The 19,880-nt window shown below is 42.5% G+C and overlaps 1 protein-coding gene across 9 annotated transcripts in view; it reads left to right on the top strand.

Moving 5' to 3' along the window:
• Nucleotides 1–13,887, top strand: part of trpm3 (transient receptor potential cation channel, subfamily M, member 3) — a gene marked incomplete at both ends in the record, with an annotated part of 116,361 nt that extends 102,474 nt beyond the window's left edge. For 4 of the 9 annotated variants that reach the window (XM_079270881.1, XM_079270882.1, XM_079270883.1 and 1 more), the window contains 9 exons: nucleotides 702–869; nucleotides 3,429–3,569; nucleotides 5,121–5,249; nucleotides 7,098–7,349; nucleotides 8,282–8,456; nucleotides 10,699–10,849; nucleotides 11,525–11,718; nucleotides 11,884–12,016; nucleotides 12,282–13,887. In XM_079270881.1, the coding sequence (XP_079127007.1) occupies nucleotides 702–869; nucleotides 3,429–3,569; nucleotides 5,121–5,249; nucleotides 7,098–7,349; nucleotides 8,282–8,456; nucleotides 10,699–10,849; nucleotides 11,525–11,718; nucleotides 11,884–12,016; nucleotides 12,282–13,887 (2,949 nt within the window). Of the gene's footprint in view, nucleotides 1–701; nucleotides 906–3,428; nucleotides 3,570–5,120; nucleotides 5,250–7,097; nucleotides 7,350–8,281; nucleotides 8,457–8,969; nucleotides 9,093–10,698; nucleotides 10,850–11,524; nucleotides 11,719–11,883; nucleotides 12,017–12,281 lie in introns of all 9 variants that reach the window. The other 5 variants (XM_079270877.1, XM_079270878.1, XM_079270885.1 and 2 more) reach the window with 3 other exon arrangements.
• Between the last annotated feature and the right edge of the window lie 5,993 nt (nucleotides 13,888–19,880).

Here is a 19,880-nt window from a genome sequence, read left to right on the forward strand (position 1 = left end):
CAAAGATGAGTATGTTGATTACTTCTCACATCAATAAGTATGACAAATTACTGACATCTTTGCTTTTGACTCCTGTTGACGAGAGAAGCTGAGACACCAGTTTCTGTGCTGTGGTATTCATGTCAACTTAAAATTGCTTACATTTCCGTTCCAAGTTTGAGCCAGTCGTCGATGGAATGAAAACAGCTCAATTTCACTCTTACATGATTCAAACAGCTGCTTCCAGTCATAAGAAGTCACTCGATTGCACAGCGATACATCTACTTCTCTTTCCCTTGTTCTTCAGCTTCCCTCTGCGTTAAAAGCCTCTCTATTGCTTTTCATGGTTGCCTGGTTTGTGTCTGAAGTGTGTGTCCCTCTCATACATCGTGGCAGCAAAGCAACCCGTCTGGACTAATGCTTGTGTAACTGACTTCAGCAATGAGAACACTTGCTTGGTTGTCTTAAATACCAAAGCTTTTAGCCGGGGGCATGATGGGGAGGTGTTCGTGTGGGTGCATTTTCATTATGTGAGTTTCAAAAGTGTGTGTCGCAGACCAATTATGAAGGTCGGTTTGTTCGAGAATCCGTGTGTCCTAATTTCCACAGCAGAACTCAGAAAACTGTACACTTTTATCTCATCTGTGATTTGTCGCTTCCAGCTCCTCTCCCTAGCTTTCCATCCTCCTCCTCCTTCACTTTCTTTCTTTCTCATCACCCAGGTAATCTTAGGGCTGCTTCTGCCGCCATCCATCCTTAGTCTGGAGTTCAAGAACAAAGATGAGATGTCCTACATGCCCCAGGATCAGGAGGCCTACCTGCAGGAGAAGGAGGAGGAGGAGCCTGAGAAACCGGTCAAGGAGAAGGAGGAGGAAGACATGGAGTTCACAGTAAGATCTTACTGTGAGGCGCAGTACAACTCCGTGGTGAGAGAACCCACCTCAGCCCTGCATCTCAGAATTTATACACATATTCAAACTTCAGACGACACACCCTTGCTTTGTTAAGACTATAAAACTCATCATTGAATACATGGCCCAGATACTGTGTCCTTTATAAATATCTCTCATGGACCAGTTGTATGTCCACAATGACATGTCGATACGCACACAAATACGCACACAGTTCTCTACACACACATACTTGTTTCTCTATTCGGGCCAGCTGGACCCATTCCAGCCAAATAGACCTTTCCTGTTTCTCGTCGTCTCAGCAAAGACATGGTCGTGGAGTTGTAGCGTCTCAGTCTGTCGCCGCTTGTGGGTTCCCTCGTGTATGTTTCTTCTTCCATCTACCTCCTCTATCTCTCTCTGCCTTTCCTATGGTCCCTCTTGTTCTCTGCCCAGCGCTCTCTTTGCTCCTTTCAGCTCCATCTCTCTCTAGTTCTTTCTCGCTTTCTCCCTCTCTTCTCCAAGCTCAGTTCTGATTGAGGTACAGTACTGTATGCTAGCCGATTGCTGCCCCTCACTCTCTCCCATCATGATGATGGCTTGCTGCAGCATACCACTCAGCATGTCGGCTGCTGAGCATGGGAGGCCCAGGCTTTTGCATTATATAACCATGCCCGCCTGCTGCTGCAGAGCTTAAATCATGCAGAGTCTGAGCAGCTTCTCTCGGCTCACAGTGGAAGAGTTGGCCCATCTGCATAGACGTGGATGTACAGCAGGATTAGGACGCGTTGCATTTCAATCCAATCAATTCTGGAGAATTTTAACACAATTTTAAGACATAAACTGGACCTAAGGTTGTTCCATTAAATGATTGAACTGAAGTTGAACGCCCCTCAGCACCCCTGTACATGCTCTCCATCTGCATTGAGCACAGCCAGCAAGCCAGCGCAAATGGGCGATTTTACACATGCAGTCCTTGAGGCACAGTGGTGTTAAACAGAAGACCTTGCTGCCAGAGAATGCATTTGCAATGAGCCCCTTCCCATTGCCCTGGCTTCTGACTGTACAAATGCACCTTCAGATACTTATGAATCACACAAAGATTCATACAGATATACACAGACTGCTACACCACAGAGGGAGATTGTATTGTTTTATCCTCAGATGCTTCAGATAAACCACACTGGTGAATGCTGTAGCTTGTGCGATAGCTTTTGTCCACTTGCTAATTGGATCATGTGCATGTTGGGTACAGTAAAGGCATGGTGTGATTTACACACTGGCACAATCTTTCCCCCCTGAAGGCCCTGTCTGTGTGTGCCTTAGACAAAACTTGAAGCTGGATATGTTTTTCTTATTTGGAAAAAAAGAGAAAACATTAATTCCTTGCTGATGGTGATTTCTTCTTTGATTTCTTAGTGATGGTTTTATCACTGTTGGATCTATTCAGTGGCCTGGGAACTTCAACCAACTCCTCATTATAAATTTCAAATATTTCAAACATTTTATCTTTGCCCAGGTCTGCGACTGCCCTACAAAGGCAGAGTGCAGTAACAACACAGGGAAGTTGAGAAAGGGTTAAAAGTGTTCAGACTGGATGGCAAACAGATAAAAGGTTTGTAATGCTTTCATTTTACGCTTTTTGGGTTGATTATTTTACCCCAAAAAACATTGCCGAGAAACTATTCAACACCTAAAAACTATCTGCTAATAAAATATGTTCTCTCAGCTTTCTTATCCGTTTTAACTAGTGTTGGATGACCTTTAGTTTTAAATGGTAGAGTGCTGCTGGAATGAGCCATTTTTTTGTGAGATGCTGACTTCCGGGGTTGACTTATGAAACATGTCATCCTTGCAGCACTCTATCATATAGAGAATACAATCAAATATTTCAGTGTTTGGTGTTTAGGTCCGCTTTGAAGTTAGGTAACAGGTATTTACTGCATTCTGCCTTTTTAGAGCAGTATATAGATCCACCCCCTGACATACAATACAATTCCCTGAATGAACTCCCTCACAGGTCTGGTGTTGCTTTGACATTAAGACCATGACCCATAAAAACAGTGGGCTCCGAACCCTCTCTCATGGATAAGGAAATGTGTCACAGATTGAAATGAAATATCTATGTCTTATCTTTTTCTGTCTTCTTTCTGTCATTATCTTGTCTCTCTTCTGTCTCTTAACTGTTGTCTGAGACACAATCCATGAGTGTCTGTGTCTGCGTCATACTGTCTTACCAGCCTTCACCCAACACTCCACCTCAAACACACATTTCACATTTTGGAATGATGACATTGGCTGTGCTTGCTTCTTTGACTTTGATATTAAAACTGTGCAGTAGCCATAATGTAACCCTCTCCCCTTTCTCCTTTTTTCTTTGTTATTCGACTCTTCCCATCCCACCTTCCACATACTTTTCTTCATCTCCGTCCTCTCTCTGCATCTTCCCCTGCTCATCCTACTCGGTCTTTCCAATCCATCACACGTCCCTCTTCCCACTCTTTGATTCTCTTCATCCCTCACACCTTTCACTCCTTCCTGCCTCGCTCCATGTGGCAGGCAATGCTGGGTAAGGTAGCCACAGAGACATCCAGAAAGAAGGATGTTGAGGAGGTTCAGAAACGCCACCGCCTCATCCCCTTGGGACGCAAGATATACGAGTTCTACAACGCTCCAATTGTCAAGTTCTGGTTCCATACGGTCAGTGTCGGCTTCTGCAACACCACCTACGTGCTCGTCTTTCTGTTGGCAGTGTCAGTGCTCTCTGTAATTCTGCAACGGCATCAATTCCTGGTTCCCTGCGTTTAGCTTCTCCTGCCACAGTGCCTGTATTTTCATTGTCCTCCTCTTCCACCCTGTCATCTCACAGCTTTACTGGGGTGAGAAGGTTTAGTGAGAGAGAGGTGGAAGCAACACAGTGAGAAAAGTACAGGCCAGTGAAAGGGATTGAAGATCAAACAAGGAGGTTTTGTGTTAACGGTGTAAAGACACACAGAAATCTCTTGAGTCATGGCATATTGCCTTTGAATTAAGTTTTACGGAAAGTAAATATTATTTAATTTGAAGTTGAGATTTAGAGGGTTTGCATGTCTTTCTGTACACCACTGTTTATCTGGATTCTGTAAGATGTCTTTGAAGTCTGTGTAAAGCTTGTGTCTAGTACAGTATCTGCCTGTGAGCGCATGTGCAATGTTTGATGTAAGCTGATCTTTTGTCTCTCATACTCCGTCTTGGGCTCCTTCAATTTGCTCGCCCAGTGAAAACAGGGGTTTCACTGTTTATTTATGCTGAGAAAATATTTTGACTGCCTTTTTGTTTCATCCCATTTTCTCTTCCGTGGCTATTTACTCCCCTCCTCTTCTCCCCCCCCCTCACTTCTCCCTCCTGCCCTTCAGGTTAAAGAATAATATTGGACTGTAAATTTCATCACTGCAGCTGCACTCGTAGAACAGATGCCGGGTTTTCTCAGGGTCAAAATGTGGCCTTTACCTCATTACCAGATTTGTATTTAAACTCGTGATCCGCAGTAGAGGGCTGCCCCATTGAAGTAAAATGAGTCAAACTTATCACGCTGTGCATGTGGGAGGGATTCACAGTCCCGGTCACAAATTTTTAAAACCACTTTACCTTCAAACTTCACTGGAATACTTGATGCAGGCATGGACTGAAGAACACACCATCCCCAGTTTGTTTGTAGTTACTTAATAATTTAAATATGTCAAACCTTCTTGTTTTGGTACCAAATTTAAAAGTAGTAACAGTTTTGCATGGCTGTTAAAATCTCTGCTGAATGTATTCATGCCGTTGAAATGATCTCGGAGGATAGATCACCAGTCGCTGAATCAAAAATGTCAAATATCTGATTGAAATCCAGCAACGTCAGGACCTTTGAATGAGGAAAACATATCAAATGGATTTTGAATACATTTATGTCAGGTTGTCCAGGTCTGTGTTTTTTAGATGGTTTGGTTTTGAATTGTGATCAGAATTTTTTTTGATGATAAACCACAGTGCGCAAATAAGTGCAGGTCAAATGAAAAGTGACGCATTAAAGAGAAGTATAATGAGGGTCAATCATTTACTAAATAACCATTTAATGTGAGCAGTTTCACACAAAAGACATTCAAGTCAGTTTATTTGTCTGAAATGTATTGATGTACAGTTTGCTGTAGTGGGAAAAGCCAGAAACACCAGCGCATAGCCATAAATGTGTCCCTGCTGATTTCCCTCTGCTGTGTTGTTTTTACATAGTTGGCCTACGTGGGCTACCTGATGTTGTTCAACTACATTGTCCTGGTAAAGATGGACCTGTGGCCCTGTCCTCAAGAGTGGATCGTCATCGCTTACATCTTCACCAACGGCATTGAGAAAATGAGAGAGGTACAACAGATCCTGTGCACCAGCATCCACAACACACTAATCAGTTCTTCACCACTAACTACCTAGTGAACTAGAGACACAAAGCGTGTCGCCATAATTCAATTCAATTCAATTTATTTTTGTATCGCCCAAAATCACAAATTACAAATTTGCCTCAGAGGGCTTTACAATATGTACACGTTTGACATCCTCTTGTTCCGGAACCCTCACATCAGAACAGGAAAAACTCCCCAAAAAAACCCTTTAACGGGGAGGAAAGAGGAAGAAACCTGTGGGAGAGCAATAGAGGAGGGATCCCTCTCCCAGGATGGACAGAAGTGCAATGATGTCATGTGTAGAACAGGATAGTGAATTACAACACATTCAATGTAGTTACAGCACATTCAATGTATGACACAACCACGACAGGAGGCAACACCTGGTCCAGGTAAACCCGGATACACAGGAACCTGTGAGGCGAGAAAGCACAGAGACTCTGGTGAAGAAGCAGGTCAATAATGTGCATTAATCGTATCGGTAGTATGAAATAGTAATGAGAGTAATAATAAAAGTGATATTAGCAGTTGGAGTCAGCAGGGTCATGGTAGGAGGAAGGACCAGGGTCCAGATGAAACCATGCTCCATGGAAACCTGTGAGGAGAGGAAGCACAAGGACTCCGGGGAAGAGACAAAATCAGTACTGTGCATTAATGGTATCGGTAATAGGATTAATAATGTTAATAATGAAGATCGTAGTAGGTGTCAGCAGGGCCATGGCTGGTTGAAGAACCAGTGTCCAGATAAAACTGCGGTCATCCTGTGAGGCGAGAAAGCACAAATACTCCAGGGAAGAAGTAAAGTTAGTAATGAGCATTAATGGGACATCAATGCATACAGACGGAGGTGAAGAAGAGGAGGAGAGAGATGCTCAGTGTAGGAAGTCCCCCTGTAGTTTTTGCCTCTACCAGTTTGTCCATGGGCCGGTCCAAGGCAAGCCAGAGCCAGCCCTAACTATAAGCACTGTCAAAGAGGAAAGTCTTAAGCCTACTCTTAAATGTGGTGAGTGTGTCTGCCCCCCGGACTGAAACGGGAAGCTGGTTCCACAGAAGAGGAGCTTGATAACTGATGGCTCTGGCTCCCGTCCTACTTTTTAAGACTCTAGGAACCACAAGTAACCCTGAATCACTGGATCACAGCTCTCTAGTAGGGCGGTATGGTACTATAAGCTCTTTAAGATATGATGGAGCCTGACCAATTCGGGCTTTGTAGGTCAGTAAAAGGATTTTAAATTCTATTCTAGATTTTACAGGGAGCCAGTGCATAATGTCGCCTATAGGCTTAAATTCAGTGAGTTTTGTGGTGGAGAGGCTAAGCATCATGTCCATGCCATCAAACAGCTCATGATTAATAGGGAAAACTGTGTTGCAACCATTGAAGAGGAAGCAAAAGAAAGAGTCACGGGGAGAGAGAAGGAAGGGGGGTCGAAATGAAGGCAAGACACACAGATGTGACCCCCCCCCCCCCCCCCCCCCAAAAAACAGTAAATCGAAAATACAGGTATGTGGCCATATGGGACCAGTCCAGCCTCACTCTGTGGCTGTGTGTGTACTGTAAGTGTATGAAACACATTAATCATTATGGCACATCATTCTCAGCTGCACGACAATGCCTCCTCAGACATCTGCTAGATGCCCTGATAGGTGAACTTATACTGCCCTCCTATGGTGGACATGATGTATTGTATTTCTATGCTTCTATTTCAATCACTTCAATTTCTGGATTTATGAACACACCTTTCATCGTTCCTGTATGCGGGCATCCTCATCTTGCTCTCGTCTCTCAAATAATTTCCCTCCAACCCTCTCCCAGATCCTGATGTCAGAGCCGGGGAAGTTGTTACAGAAGGTGAAGGTGTGGCTTCAGGAGTACTGGAACATCACAGACCTCATGGCCATTCTCATATTCTCCATCGGCATGGTTCTGCGTCTCCAGGAGCCGCCGCTTATGAGCTACGGGCGGGTCATCTATTGCGTCAACATCATCTATTGGTACATCCGGCTGCTGGACATCTTTGGGGTCAACAAGTACCTGGGTCCCTATGTGATGATGATTGGCAAGATGGTGAGAGGAGGCAGGGGTGGCGTATTGTGTGTGTGTGTGTGTGTGTGTGTGTGTGTGTGTGTCTGTCTGTGTGTCTTTTCTATCTCCAGCATTTCTCATTTTTCCTTTCCCCATTATGTGTTCTTCATTTATGTCAGATTTGTCTACCTTCTGACCACTACTCTGCATGATCCATACTAATTATAAGAGTTCACTGAGTCCCATGATTGCGAGGGTTTAATTTGCATGTGGTGTACAGGCTTGGTCCTAATCGAGCTTCTGTGCCTCTAAACCTCATTGTCTGATCTCAAAGAGCACAAGATCAGAGCCTCTGATGCAAACATGAGGACACAACTAGAGTAGGGATCAGAGGCTCAAATGTGTCTGATGATCAACTGTGTTTGACATTGGTTGTGCGCTACAGAACACAAATGCCTTTTTGATATGAAAATCAGCTAAAGATGAGGGGGTTGGGCTGGGGTGGACGGTTAATGGAGGTGGGTGGTTTAGGATTCAATGACTTCGTCAGATATTTGGCATATGTGATATGCTGTACCAAAAAGAGATTTGAAGTAGGAGCAGTTCAGAGGACAATGTAAAAGAAAAATGAAATACCGCCATACTTTTCAAAGTCTGAAGTATCACAATGCTGGTAATTCTGCCAAATTCGTGTGCGCCTCGTGATTTGAATGAAGTGATAATTTGGCCTTGCAGGTGTGACTACTTATTAGATCAGCTTTTTGAAAGACAATGCATATCACATTTAATCAAACAAATATATTATGGATAATGTAACAGAGGCTAGTGGACTGCTCTCATTCCTGCTTTTTTCATCATTCTTCCTTTCTATGAGCATTCTTACCAACTGCTCCCCATGTGTTTCTCTTCTTAAACCACTCACTCTTTCCCTTCTCTCTTTGACGGTCCTCCTCTACCCCCCCCCCCCCTGTCAGATGATCGACATGATGTATTTTGTGATCATCATGTTGGTGGTGCTGATGAGTTTTGGGGTGGCGCGTCAGGCCATCCTCAACCCTAATGAAGACCCATCCTGGATGCTAGCTAGGAACATCTTCTTCATGCCTTACTGGATGATCTACGGAGAGGTGTTTGCCGACCAGATTGACCGTAAGTTTAGGGCCAGAGTGTCAGAGCTTTTCAATAAACTTCATTTTTGTTAATTCAGGGGAAAATAGCTGCTGACTCTGAAGAGAGATTTAAGCAATGTGACCAAATGCACACCATCGTTAGCATATTACCAGAGGTTTTCCTTTTATAACACATACATATTAAAATACTGTACTACAAGACAAATAACATCACATTGATAACTGGGAAATACTTGACAAATTTACACCATATCGGCGGAATTGTTTTGTCAAGTTGCTGAACTTCTTACATGAGGGCATCACTTTTTATTGTGAGTTTGTCCTGATCTTTTTTGTCTCTACATTATTTTATATCATGTAGACAAAGTGACATTTGACTCAATAAAGTGTCTGTGAGAAGATGTCTTGAGAGTGCGTTTGCGTGCTGTTCTGTTCTCTTTTTGTACGGTTCTATATATGATGGTGTGTACAGAATGTGAGGAGTGGCCCAAAGAGAAGAGATCTGAAATAATGTTTTCATTCTTTGTTTCAGATAGTAGGAAGTTAAGGCAAAGGGTGAATGACAAACTCTGGCTGGCCGACAATTACTTACGAACTTACGGAACCTGGCGTAGTAGTGCTCCATCCCACAATGCCCAGTGCAGTCAAACCCCCAGTAAATCAATAGATATGAACCTCAATTTAATCACATCTACCTAACCCACCTCTCCTTCATCATCCTCACGTTACCACCATGTCATGCCCACTCCTACCACTAGAGGCCACTTAAGACAAAAGTGTGCATGCGGCTCCACATGCTCTGAGGTTAAAGTTGCCCTCATGTGTTTGGTATCTTGGGTCAGCTACTAAATCTAAACAGCATATTATTGAAATACCAGAAGCTTGTTTCAGACAATTTAAAGTGTATGAATGAGGCTGTCTTTCTTCTCCAAATCTTGGATTGACTAACTAGTAGCTTGACCTAAGGCAATGCTTTGTAAGCAACTTTACCCTTACTAATTTTGGCACTGGCTGACAAATGGCACTGTTTCGTGGCAATAGCACTTTTCAAATGTGTTCTAATATTTTATACTCTTTGTTTTTGGTCAGTTATTACATCAAGAGGAAAGTATGATATTCCCTTGATCCTTCTTCCACTCATTTTGTTGCCTTGACTTTAATTTAGTTTCATTTGAAGAAGTGACCCTGCCATGTTAACGCCGTCTGTCACATAAACCATATCACCCTCCCCCTTTTTTACGCTGGCTCAGCTTCTCACTGGAGAAATTACAACATTGCAAACATATTTATACTAATATAGGCAACATTTAATAAGAACATTGACATTTACATATGAATACCACACCATGAACATAAAAAACACATACACACACACACACACACACACACACACACACCATCATATATCAATCAGCCACCTTTCATCATCTGTAATCTGTTTTTTCACGTGGTTCAGTTGTCAGAGTTTTTTATCCAAATTTTTCAGGGTGTAAATTTGAATTATAGAAACAAATTACTTCAGTTCTCTGTCTTTGGGCTGCATTGTGTGAAACAATTGAACATCAAGCAATGATGAGCATGACTAGAATGAATCTCAAAGGCAAACAAACCAAGAACAACTGCTGAATGTTCCCCAGATAAGCCACAGCAACTGAACCATCACAGATGGAAAAAACAAACTGTGGACCTGAAATACATCGATTCAAAACAATCAATCATTACGGAATGAAGCTATGGCACACATATGTGACAATATATTTTAAACATCTCCTGCATGTTTGAATATATTGGCAACACAACTTGTGATGAGACATGATTAACGCATTGTTTTGGTGTGTATTTTGTTTTCAGATGCACATTTTCAAACATGAGCCGTTACCATTATAGTGTGCACTCTTTCCAGTGCCCTCTATTAGAAGCATAAAGACAAATTATGCTTCTTGTTTTTTTTTGCAAAATATGATGCATTTTATTTGGTATTTTAGGTCTGCTTGTCTCTTTGTTTTTTTATTATTGTCTTGTAAGGTATTGTGCAGTATGTGCTTGAATGTATGATGTTTTATTTATTTTAATTTGCTAAAGTAAGTTGGTTTTTTTACGACATAATTTGTCTTTAGTTCATGTTGCGTCTCAGCATGTCTTCTAATTTGTTGTGCACATACAAATTTCTACGGAAATTTTCATGACGGCTTCAAGTCTCTGTGTGATGGTTTACCTTGCATTAACTTATGTGTGTGTGTTTGTTTTGTGGCGTTGTGCAGCCCCCTGTGGGCAGAACATCACTACAGAGGATGGGGGGGTGGTGGCCCTGCCTCCCTGTAAGACCGGTGCCTGGATTGTCCCAGCCATCATGGCCTGCTACCTGCTGGTGGCCAACATACTGCTCGTCAACCTGCTCATAGCTGTGTTCAAGTACGTAAACAATCATTTCAGCTTTTCCACACTTACTTTGGCTGCATGATGATAGAAATAACATCAATGAGACATGTATTTTACGCATAGAAGTATCAAACTAATACTGTTTTAAACTAAATAGACATGGGCGAAGTGTCTTTTAGACTTCATTTGAGTATGTGTGTGTGTGTGTGTGTGTGTGTGAAAACAAATTGACAGTAATTTGTGTTTGAGCTGCTGTTTAACCACAGTCATTTGAGGCTGGTAGCAAATTGTATTCACAGAATGGGATGGTGCTTCGTTTGCAGAGAGAGTTATTGTGCCTCTGAATAATCCATGTTGAAAGAATGATCATCCTTTTCTACACATTTGTCAGGGTAATTACCAAAAAGTGCACAATGGGGAGAAAACAATTGTTAAATTGAAGGTTTAATCTCATTACACATTGGGCAGACATTTATTGTGTTGGCTGTCAAGTTTTTTTCGATCTCCAAATATTCTCTGTGTCCAAACTTGTCTCTGCAGTCCAGCAGCATGCTAAGTGAAGGAGTCGACCAATCAAGCTGTATACTGTCTGTCCTGGTTGTGATCTTTGTTGTGCCACTGATGACTTGATTTAGTTCATTTTAGCTTTCAGTGGATTTGACATTTCTTGGTTGGTGTTGTATTTCTGTGTGTCGTCCGTCATCACAGCAATACATTCTTCGAGGTGAAGTCCATCTCCAACCAGGTTTGGAAATTCCAGCGCTACCAGCTCATTATGACCTTCCATGAGCGCCCGGTCCTTCCTCCACCCCTCATCATCTTCAGTCACATAACTATGGTCCTTAAGCATCTGTGTTGTCGCTGGCGCAAGCATGACGACGACGAGAGGGACTATGGACTGAGTGAGTGGCAATAAACATCAGCAAGCATTAGCAATAAACATTTAGCGCTGCAACGCTGGCAACTATATATATTTTTGATTGAACTTTAGATATTATTATACTGTGATAAAAAAAAATGATATGATACTGAAGCATTATCACTTCCTCAAACTCTTTCATCCGCAGAACTTTTCATAACAGAGGATGAGCTGAAGAAAGTCCACGACTTTGAGGAGCAATGCATCGAAGAGTACTTCAGAGAGAAGGATGACCGATTTCACTCCTCTAACGACGAGAGGATCAGAGTCACTTCTGAAAGGTCGGACACATGGCTGCACAGAAAACCTCTCTCTGCATTCTAACTTAAACCTCCAGCCTATGGCAGAAACAGAAACCTGGCCGACAGATGTTATGGTGCACATTTCAAACAAAAGCAAATATACATCCTGCAACATGCACACAGCACAATGGAACTAAGACACAAAAAGAATGCTTTTAGGTACACCTTTATTCTCCACCATTCTCCCTGTTTACTCCTCTCCCTCCAGTGCTTTTAATGTCTTATTTTCTTTCTACTCCACCAGGGTGGAAAACATGGCAATGCGTCTGGAGGAAGTCAATGAAAGGGAGCACTTCATGAAGGCCTCGCTGCAGACCGTTGACATTCGTTTGGCCCAAATGGAGGAGCTGATTGGACGAATCGCTGTAGCACTGGAGCGTGTGACAGGCGTTGAGCGTGGGGAGGTCAGCAAAGTACGTTCCCGGACTCCATCTGACTGCACAGACTCTGCATATATACTCCGCCATGGTGAGTGCCCCGAAGCAGCATACATCCTCCGTCAAAGCAGCTTTAACAGCACAGAAGGGAATACCTACCGTCTGCAGGAGGCACTGGAGGGAGCAGCTGAGGGCTCCATGTCCCCTCCTTCTCCTACAGGCGTGGCTGCACGGACAAGGAGTCACTCATTTTATGTCGGTCGAGGTAGTGAACGTGCAAGTGGGGCCGAACGAGCTGAGAGCTTCTTCAAAGAACGCTCGCTCAGTCTCCATCGAGCCAACAGCTCACAATCAGTGTCCTCAAGTGCCGCCACCAAGGAGTCTAAGCCCCTCCCGCTGGCGACGCTGTCGGTCTCCCAGCAACACCGTCCATCATCATGCATTGATATCTATGTCTCAACTTCTGAGGAGGTAGGGCCTGCGGAGGTCTTTCTGAATCCTCTCCGAATAGTCCCGCCGCTCAACAGAGACTGCTCGCTGCAGTCAGATATCATGGAGACGGTGCTGCCGGGAGGCCGGGACTCCGGCAGCGCTGCCACCAGCGGTATGGGCGATAGGCACTCGGAGGGCGGTTTAGGCAGCAGCGGAACAGCTGGAGCCATGTTTGACGACAGTGCAGCTGCTGATTTGTCGGGCCACCTCTTACCAGACACCACTTTACCTCCTTGGGACATGGATCCATCCCCACCTCCCTCAGCAGGGCTGCTCGAGCGCTCTAAGAGCACCCGCTACCTCTCTACGACAGGCACAGCATTCCTGGATGAGCCCCCTCTGGTTAAGTCACACAGCCTCATGTTCACACCAAGAGGCTCCTACAGTGGACTGGGGGCAGGAGTCCAGGTAAAAGCTGCAGAGTACACCAGCATCACTGACTGCATCGACACGCGCTGTGTCTCAGCTCCGTACACTCCTGCAGAACGCTCACACTCCCCCGGAGGATCCACCTCATTCCCTTTTGATAAGCCGTCAGAGATTGCTTCCTCTCATCCAGAGAGAGAGGCAGAGCTCAGCCACACAGAGTCTGATCCAGAGGACCCTGACGACCTGATTCCAGACCCTGATACCCCTCGCCTGGGAGGCCTAGGTGGGCCCAGTGGGGCCCCTCTCTGCTCTCCCTTCTCCAGGCTGGAGCGAGCAAACAGCTGCTCCTCAGATGACTCCCATCCTTCCCTCACGCTGGCCCCTCCGCACCGGAAGAGCCTGTCGGTGAGTGAAAGGATGGAGAGGGGACCGGGTCTGGGGGCAGACATGGGGCCTGGGCCAGGGGGCCGGGGTCTGGCAGGAACCAGAAACCCCTTCCTCAGGAGCAAGTCTGGCGCACGGCCTGACACAGCCAAGACTGACAGCCTCTCAATGAGAAAGCTGGCCACTCCGTCAGCATTCCGCAGCTTTGATAGACAAAACTACACGTGACAAGAACACTGGTCGGCACACTCACACACTGATCGGACCAGGGAGGAAAGCTGAAAGGGCAAAAGTGAAAGCAGGGTGAAGTTGCCCATAGATGCTGATCTGGACCAGATCTACTGTTTTTTCACTTACGTTTTAGGTTAGAAAAGGTGGTAAAAGTGTAATCATAGTCAGTGCTGGAGGGCAACTTTACCCTGGATTAGGTGTCAGGTGGAACAGGATGGAAGATGTAGGCGTCCTCCTGTACACCAGTCAAAAACAAAGAGCTATGAATCTAGAGTAGTTTTTACCTCCTCCTGTAGCTCAGTAACTCTCAGTGGAGTGTTATGGCAACGGAAGGTGTATTTGTACTGTATGTCTTCAACCCACCACCCACCTTTACGTCACGTAGACATCACATCACTGTGTTACATCACATATCAATCACGTAAGTCAGAGAAAGTATACCGTTACTCCTCGCTGCATTATATGGTAGAAACTGTCAAGTGTGAGAAACAAAGAGAGAGGAGAAAAAAAAAAGAAAAAACAGCCACCTCAGCTTGTCGCTTTGTCTTGGCACGGAGTCGCAAAACCTTCGCTTTAAATACATCATCCTCTCTTCATACTATCCTAACTCCACTCCGTACGACCCCAGCACAAGCAAACTAGCTGACATTTTTGGCTGCTTCATAAAAGAATCAGTGAAGTGTTTTCAACCATCGAGAACTGTTTCTTCTCTGGGATGCGCTGGAAATGATTGCTGGCAACAAATTACCTCTAGATACACAAATACACCTTTCAAACAATCAATGTATTTATCTCTTTTTTCAAAAGGTATATCAACTTTGCCTTTCATTGTTTTGCGTTTTGTAGCATAACCTATCTACCAAACAGTCTCTTTTGTCAGTCTAGCTAGAAAAAGAAAGCCGTGCTTGAACACACTCCAGTCAGAAGGTCATTAACCGATCACAAGTCTTCAGGCTGTCAAGTGTCAGCAGTCTATACCCGCAATACAAACTGGGTTTTATTAGCCATGTGATAAGAGTGAAAAGGTAGAACTATCAGGAAAAAGTGAGAAAGGAAGACTGAGATTAGCCGGTGACAGCGTCCAGTGTTTTACAACTGATGTTCGGGGCAGCAACGAGCATATTTACATGTTGACACACACTGTCAGTGAAATCTTACATGACACTAGAACATACACTCTAGTTCAGTCCTGATCCCTGAGAGCTTTAACAAGTGCAATTGCAAAAATGGGGACAAGAGGGCGCTATGAGCCTATTTCAGAAGCAATGCTTGCTGGGTGAACCTTCTTTGCCTGCACCTGACACCAAAAATCCTTACACTCAACAGATCATTGCTCTATTGTAGCCCAGCCCTCCTCCTTCAGGTTTTGACAGTGGCATTATGTTGCAATGGTTTTACATCCACCTACACCTAATGGATCCGTCCTTCATGTTCTCCATAACTGTCATTCATTTGATTTTCTCCTTTATTTTATTGATTGCATTTGAATCCAGACACTGCAAAAGGAGACTGTAATAGAAATCCCGATGATTGAGCCCATTATAAATCGTATACAGGTCAAGAGGAGTTCCTAAAGAAAGAGCTAATTTATGAATTTATCTTTAACAAAAACAAGAAGCTTGAAATAAGCTGTTCAGTATATGCATTCTCGTTGAAATATAAGAAAGTTAAGTGACATGGAGGAGGACATATGGGTATATTATTATTAAAAGATGAAAGCCAGATCAGTGTTTTAGAAAGTTCTCATTTTTTTTTATTGTAATGGAAAAAGTGCCGGAGGAGGAAGATGCCCTTCTCTGTTGGCTTTTTAAGAAAAGTGAAATTCTTACAGATTTTTTTACGTTTGTTTTATATTTCCTCACTATTACATTTCAGTTTAATCATGTTGAATATATTTTGAGATTGATTCTATTTATTGACATTTTCTTGCTCATTGATGATGATTACAGTAAATGCCTGTTTGAATTACAAAATCAATATGTATATCTTCTCAGTGATATTTTTGTCAAATTTTAAGTATTTTCTAATTAAGCTTTTAAATTTAATAAAAAGATGACCATCGACATGCACTAAATGCTGATGTATTATATTATTTATTAAATATAGAATTGTCAGATATACTGTAAATTTGAATCATATTTAAAGTGTTTAAAGTAGTTTTATTGTATGTTTTATCAAGCAGCTTTTCTAATGTAAAGTTGACATGGTAATACACAGTTGCCAGTATACCAAACTTAGGGTGCCTTTTGGGCATGGATGGACTATGTGGGGACTGAAGTGAATCAGAAATCTGTGAAATTTCTCATTTTTTTTTGTTTTATTCCCTAATCATGGAGCCCCTAATATCTGTGATTATTTTCAACATGTGGCTTTTAAATCCACTCGTAGACCTTTGTTGCTCTCTTTAAACACATCTGGTGTAAAGATTGGGGGGAATGTTGATATTGGTAGACTGTACCATTGCTTGTGTGGACGTTTAAATCCACTGAAAAACATAAACAGATATCGTTGAGAATTATAGTTTCATAGCTGAAGAAAAAAGTATATTTGCACATAACTCTGAGACATAAGGGTTTGAATATAGCATGAATTTGTATAATTTGACTTATCTCTGTATTATAACCAAATCTGTTTGATGATCCACACTGTTCATACGCTACTAACGCTGAACCAAACCCTAACCCTCAAAAGGGGTACTCCAGTGATTTAGCACTGCACCTGCTCACAGTTGGGGGACTTTCTAGAAACGGACGTTTAGTCCCCGGTATGGATCAAGTTTCAAAAACACAGAATCCTACAATTCCCATGGTGCAACTCAAAAGCATCTTCTGACAGACCTTCCGTGACTGTTAAATCATCTCATCTTTCAAACTCCTTGCTCCCATTTAATTACACAAGTTGTCTGTGAAATATTTGGTATGTGTCAAGCTTGACTGAACATAACGCCGATGACATCGTCAGAGTTATTTTCTTAGACTTCAGAAAGCTCCCTTCAGAGCTACAAACGACATACACACTGTGTTCATAGGCTGAACGGTAAACCTCCATGACCAGTAAACTGACCTTTATTTGTCAAATTGGTGGAGTGCCCCTTTAACCCAGCAATTACAACACCCATGTGGGTTGGACAGATCGGGGAGTAACACACTTGAAATACCTATAAGATGGCAAATGGGATGTTGTAGTCCGTCGGTACATACAAAGGATGATATTAGCAATTTCTTCAACAAATACATAGTATGCAGTATGTTTAAGAGGTGAAAGATTGACCCCAAGTCAATGCTCAGGGACAACATTACCCCAGTGATGCAAGGTAGTAAGATTATCATGCTGGAATGAAAGATGGAAACAAAAAGAGAAATAGAGAGATCTGGATTTGTCTGCAGCAGAAAGCTTCTTATATAATCACTGTGCTTTACGTCTTCGGGACATCAATATTTGTTATGTCATATGTCTTCAGAAATGGCAATACAACATGAAGGAATGCCTTCATGCTATATCGACTAACTTTGTTGACTCACAGGAGTTTAACTTCCTAAAAATCCAAACAACTATAGATTTGCGTATCGTTAGAGAGGGCTTTGGTCCCTCACAAGCTGAAACAAACCAAACTTTGCCAAACCAAATGGAAACGAGCTGAGTCGCGCTCCACTGACCTGTTATACATGGCAAAACGATGAAAACAGACTGCGGCAGACTGTAAAGTGTAGGCCCTCCTATTTGACCTACTGTGATACGGAATCAAAATATTATTTTTAAATGTCTTCATCCTTGCAGTAAGGAATACGAGACAACATATCCTTTCATGGCACGACTAAACTTGTGTGCACATGATACTATTATTCGTTTGATGGTATGTTGACATGGCTGGGAGGTTGATAGGAGGTGTGTGCATGTGTTGGTGCTTGCGTGCTTGTACATTAACTGAGCGTGAACCCGGAGATATAAATGACACCAGTAACAGGGAGGCATGCCAACTCAACACAACCCAACATAATCTCAGTGTACAGTATTTTTTTAATATTTTGCTATACTGTATCTCATGAGCATATGATGGTAATCAACAGATCTGCTTCCCTCCTATGATTATGATTGGACATTCCTTTACCTTTACGCTGGTAAAAGATTGTCCAATCCCTTACCTGTCAACCACATACCAAGGCCTGGTGTTAAGTTAGAAGGTTAATCATTATGACTCTAAGCTAAAGACAGTTTCACGCACGTTTTTTCTGCAATAATTGCTGATGTGCTTCTACAATTAAAAGGGACTTATCCCCCTACTGGTCACACTTTATTTAATGTCCTTCAAATGCATGCAGTTCTTCCACTCAGAGTGTACAGAGACGACCTGTAAAGATGATCGAAAGAACGATAGAGAGAGATTATAATATGAAATCAAAGTAGTGAGTATTTGGATGCAAATACAAATCTGTATTCTTCAATGTGAATAGGATCATGTCTGGCATGCATTGTTAAATAAAAAATGAAATAGATTGGTACTCCGTGTCTTGCCTGTTTTTACTCCACCATGATCTGTAACCACTCAGATGACAACAAGACTGATGCTTATCATGTGTAGGTTAGATGTCTAGTGCAGTCATGTCAGTTTTAGCAGGTTACAGTGTTGACCAAAAGACAAGCAGGACATGTGGTCTGTCATTGTTATGCCTCCGCGGCGGCACCAGCTGTGGCCCGAGGCTTTGTGTTTTTTGTGTTGTCGTCCGGTCTGGACAAACTTTCTTCAAATTTGGCAAATATGTCTATCTGGACTCAAGGATGAACTAATCAGAATGTGGTGATCAAAGTTCACTGTGACCTGACAAAACGTGTTCATGGCAATGACTCAGAAATTGATTTGCTAATTATGATAATTTATCTCAGATGTCTAAAAGGATAAAACCATGAAGTGATGACATTTTAGACAGACATGGCTGTAAACGCCAACATGAGTGGTTGGCTGAGGCATATATCCGCAAACCAGTAATTGTAGTTTAAAACTTGTCCCCCTGCCATGAGTCACAACCACTGCTTTGAATAAGTCCCATGAGGAAGAAACTCTTAATGTGATGTGTTGTAAAATGTGCAATTTGTATAATTTATGTATAACATTTTATCAAAAGAATTGTCACTTTTTTATATATCGTTTGGAAGTGATTGTTTATACACATGTAAAAAATTAAATTTGAAAGGTTTTGACTTAAATGTTCAGTGGAGTGGGCCAAACAGCAAAGATCTCAATCTCAACAATGTCAGGTCAGAACAGCCTTAAACAAATAGAAAAATATATTATTTCTAATTGGACTGTAATATTTGTAGCAGAGAAAAAAAATCCACAAATATGTAGTATGATCAACAAATATTTAAATATCCACAAAGGTGTATTTTTTCATTTGTGTAAAGTTATATAGATACAAATACAGAGCGATTTGAAAATATGCATAATTTACTCTGTAAATACATATTTAAATTATGCACAAAAATGTTCAGTGGTTTACAGGTAAAATTCGCTACATGTGAAATTACTTTTGCACATTTGTGGATCGCTTCCTGTATGTTTTCGGTCACGTGACTATACCCTCTTTCTTTCTTTTTTACGTAATTTTGTCCAATTTATAGCCTTACCATAGACTAGGTTCTTTGCAGGTGATGTCACACATCGGCGTGCTTCCCAGATGGAGGGCAGGTAACTGAATACAGGTTTATTAGTGCAGCAATAATGCTTATGGTCTGCGCTGTTTACGGCTGTTACAACCGAACAGCTCGGGGACAAATCACGGGCTACTTCTGAGTCCCGAAAATAGTTTTACAGAAACGTGAGAAGTTTAAAAAAAACATGATACATATCAACAGACCCCTGACAGAGGATGGAACTAGGCTTTCCAGTCTGGCCTGTGAGCTCGTGGGGGCAGTGCCATACAAAGAAGGTGGAGATATAAATATAATGGCGCAGGTCAATGGTGGTGCGTCGGACTCATTTCATACTCCGCATG

Source organism: Melanostigma gelatinosum (genome assembly GCF_949748355.1).
Source record: "Melanostigma gelatinosum genome assembly, chromosome: 6".
Classification (NCBI taxonomy): domain Eukaryota; kingdom Metazoa; phylum Chordata; class Actinopteri; order Perciformes; family Zoarcidae; genus Melanostigma; species Melanostigma gelatinosum.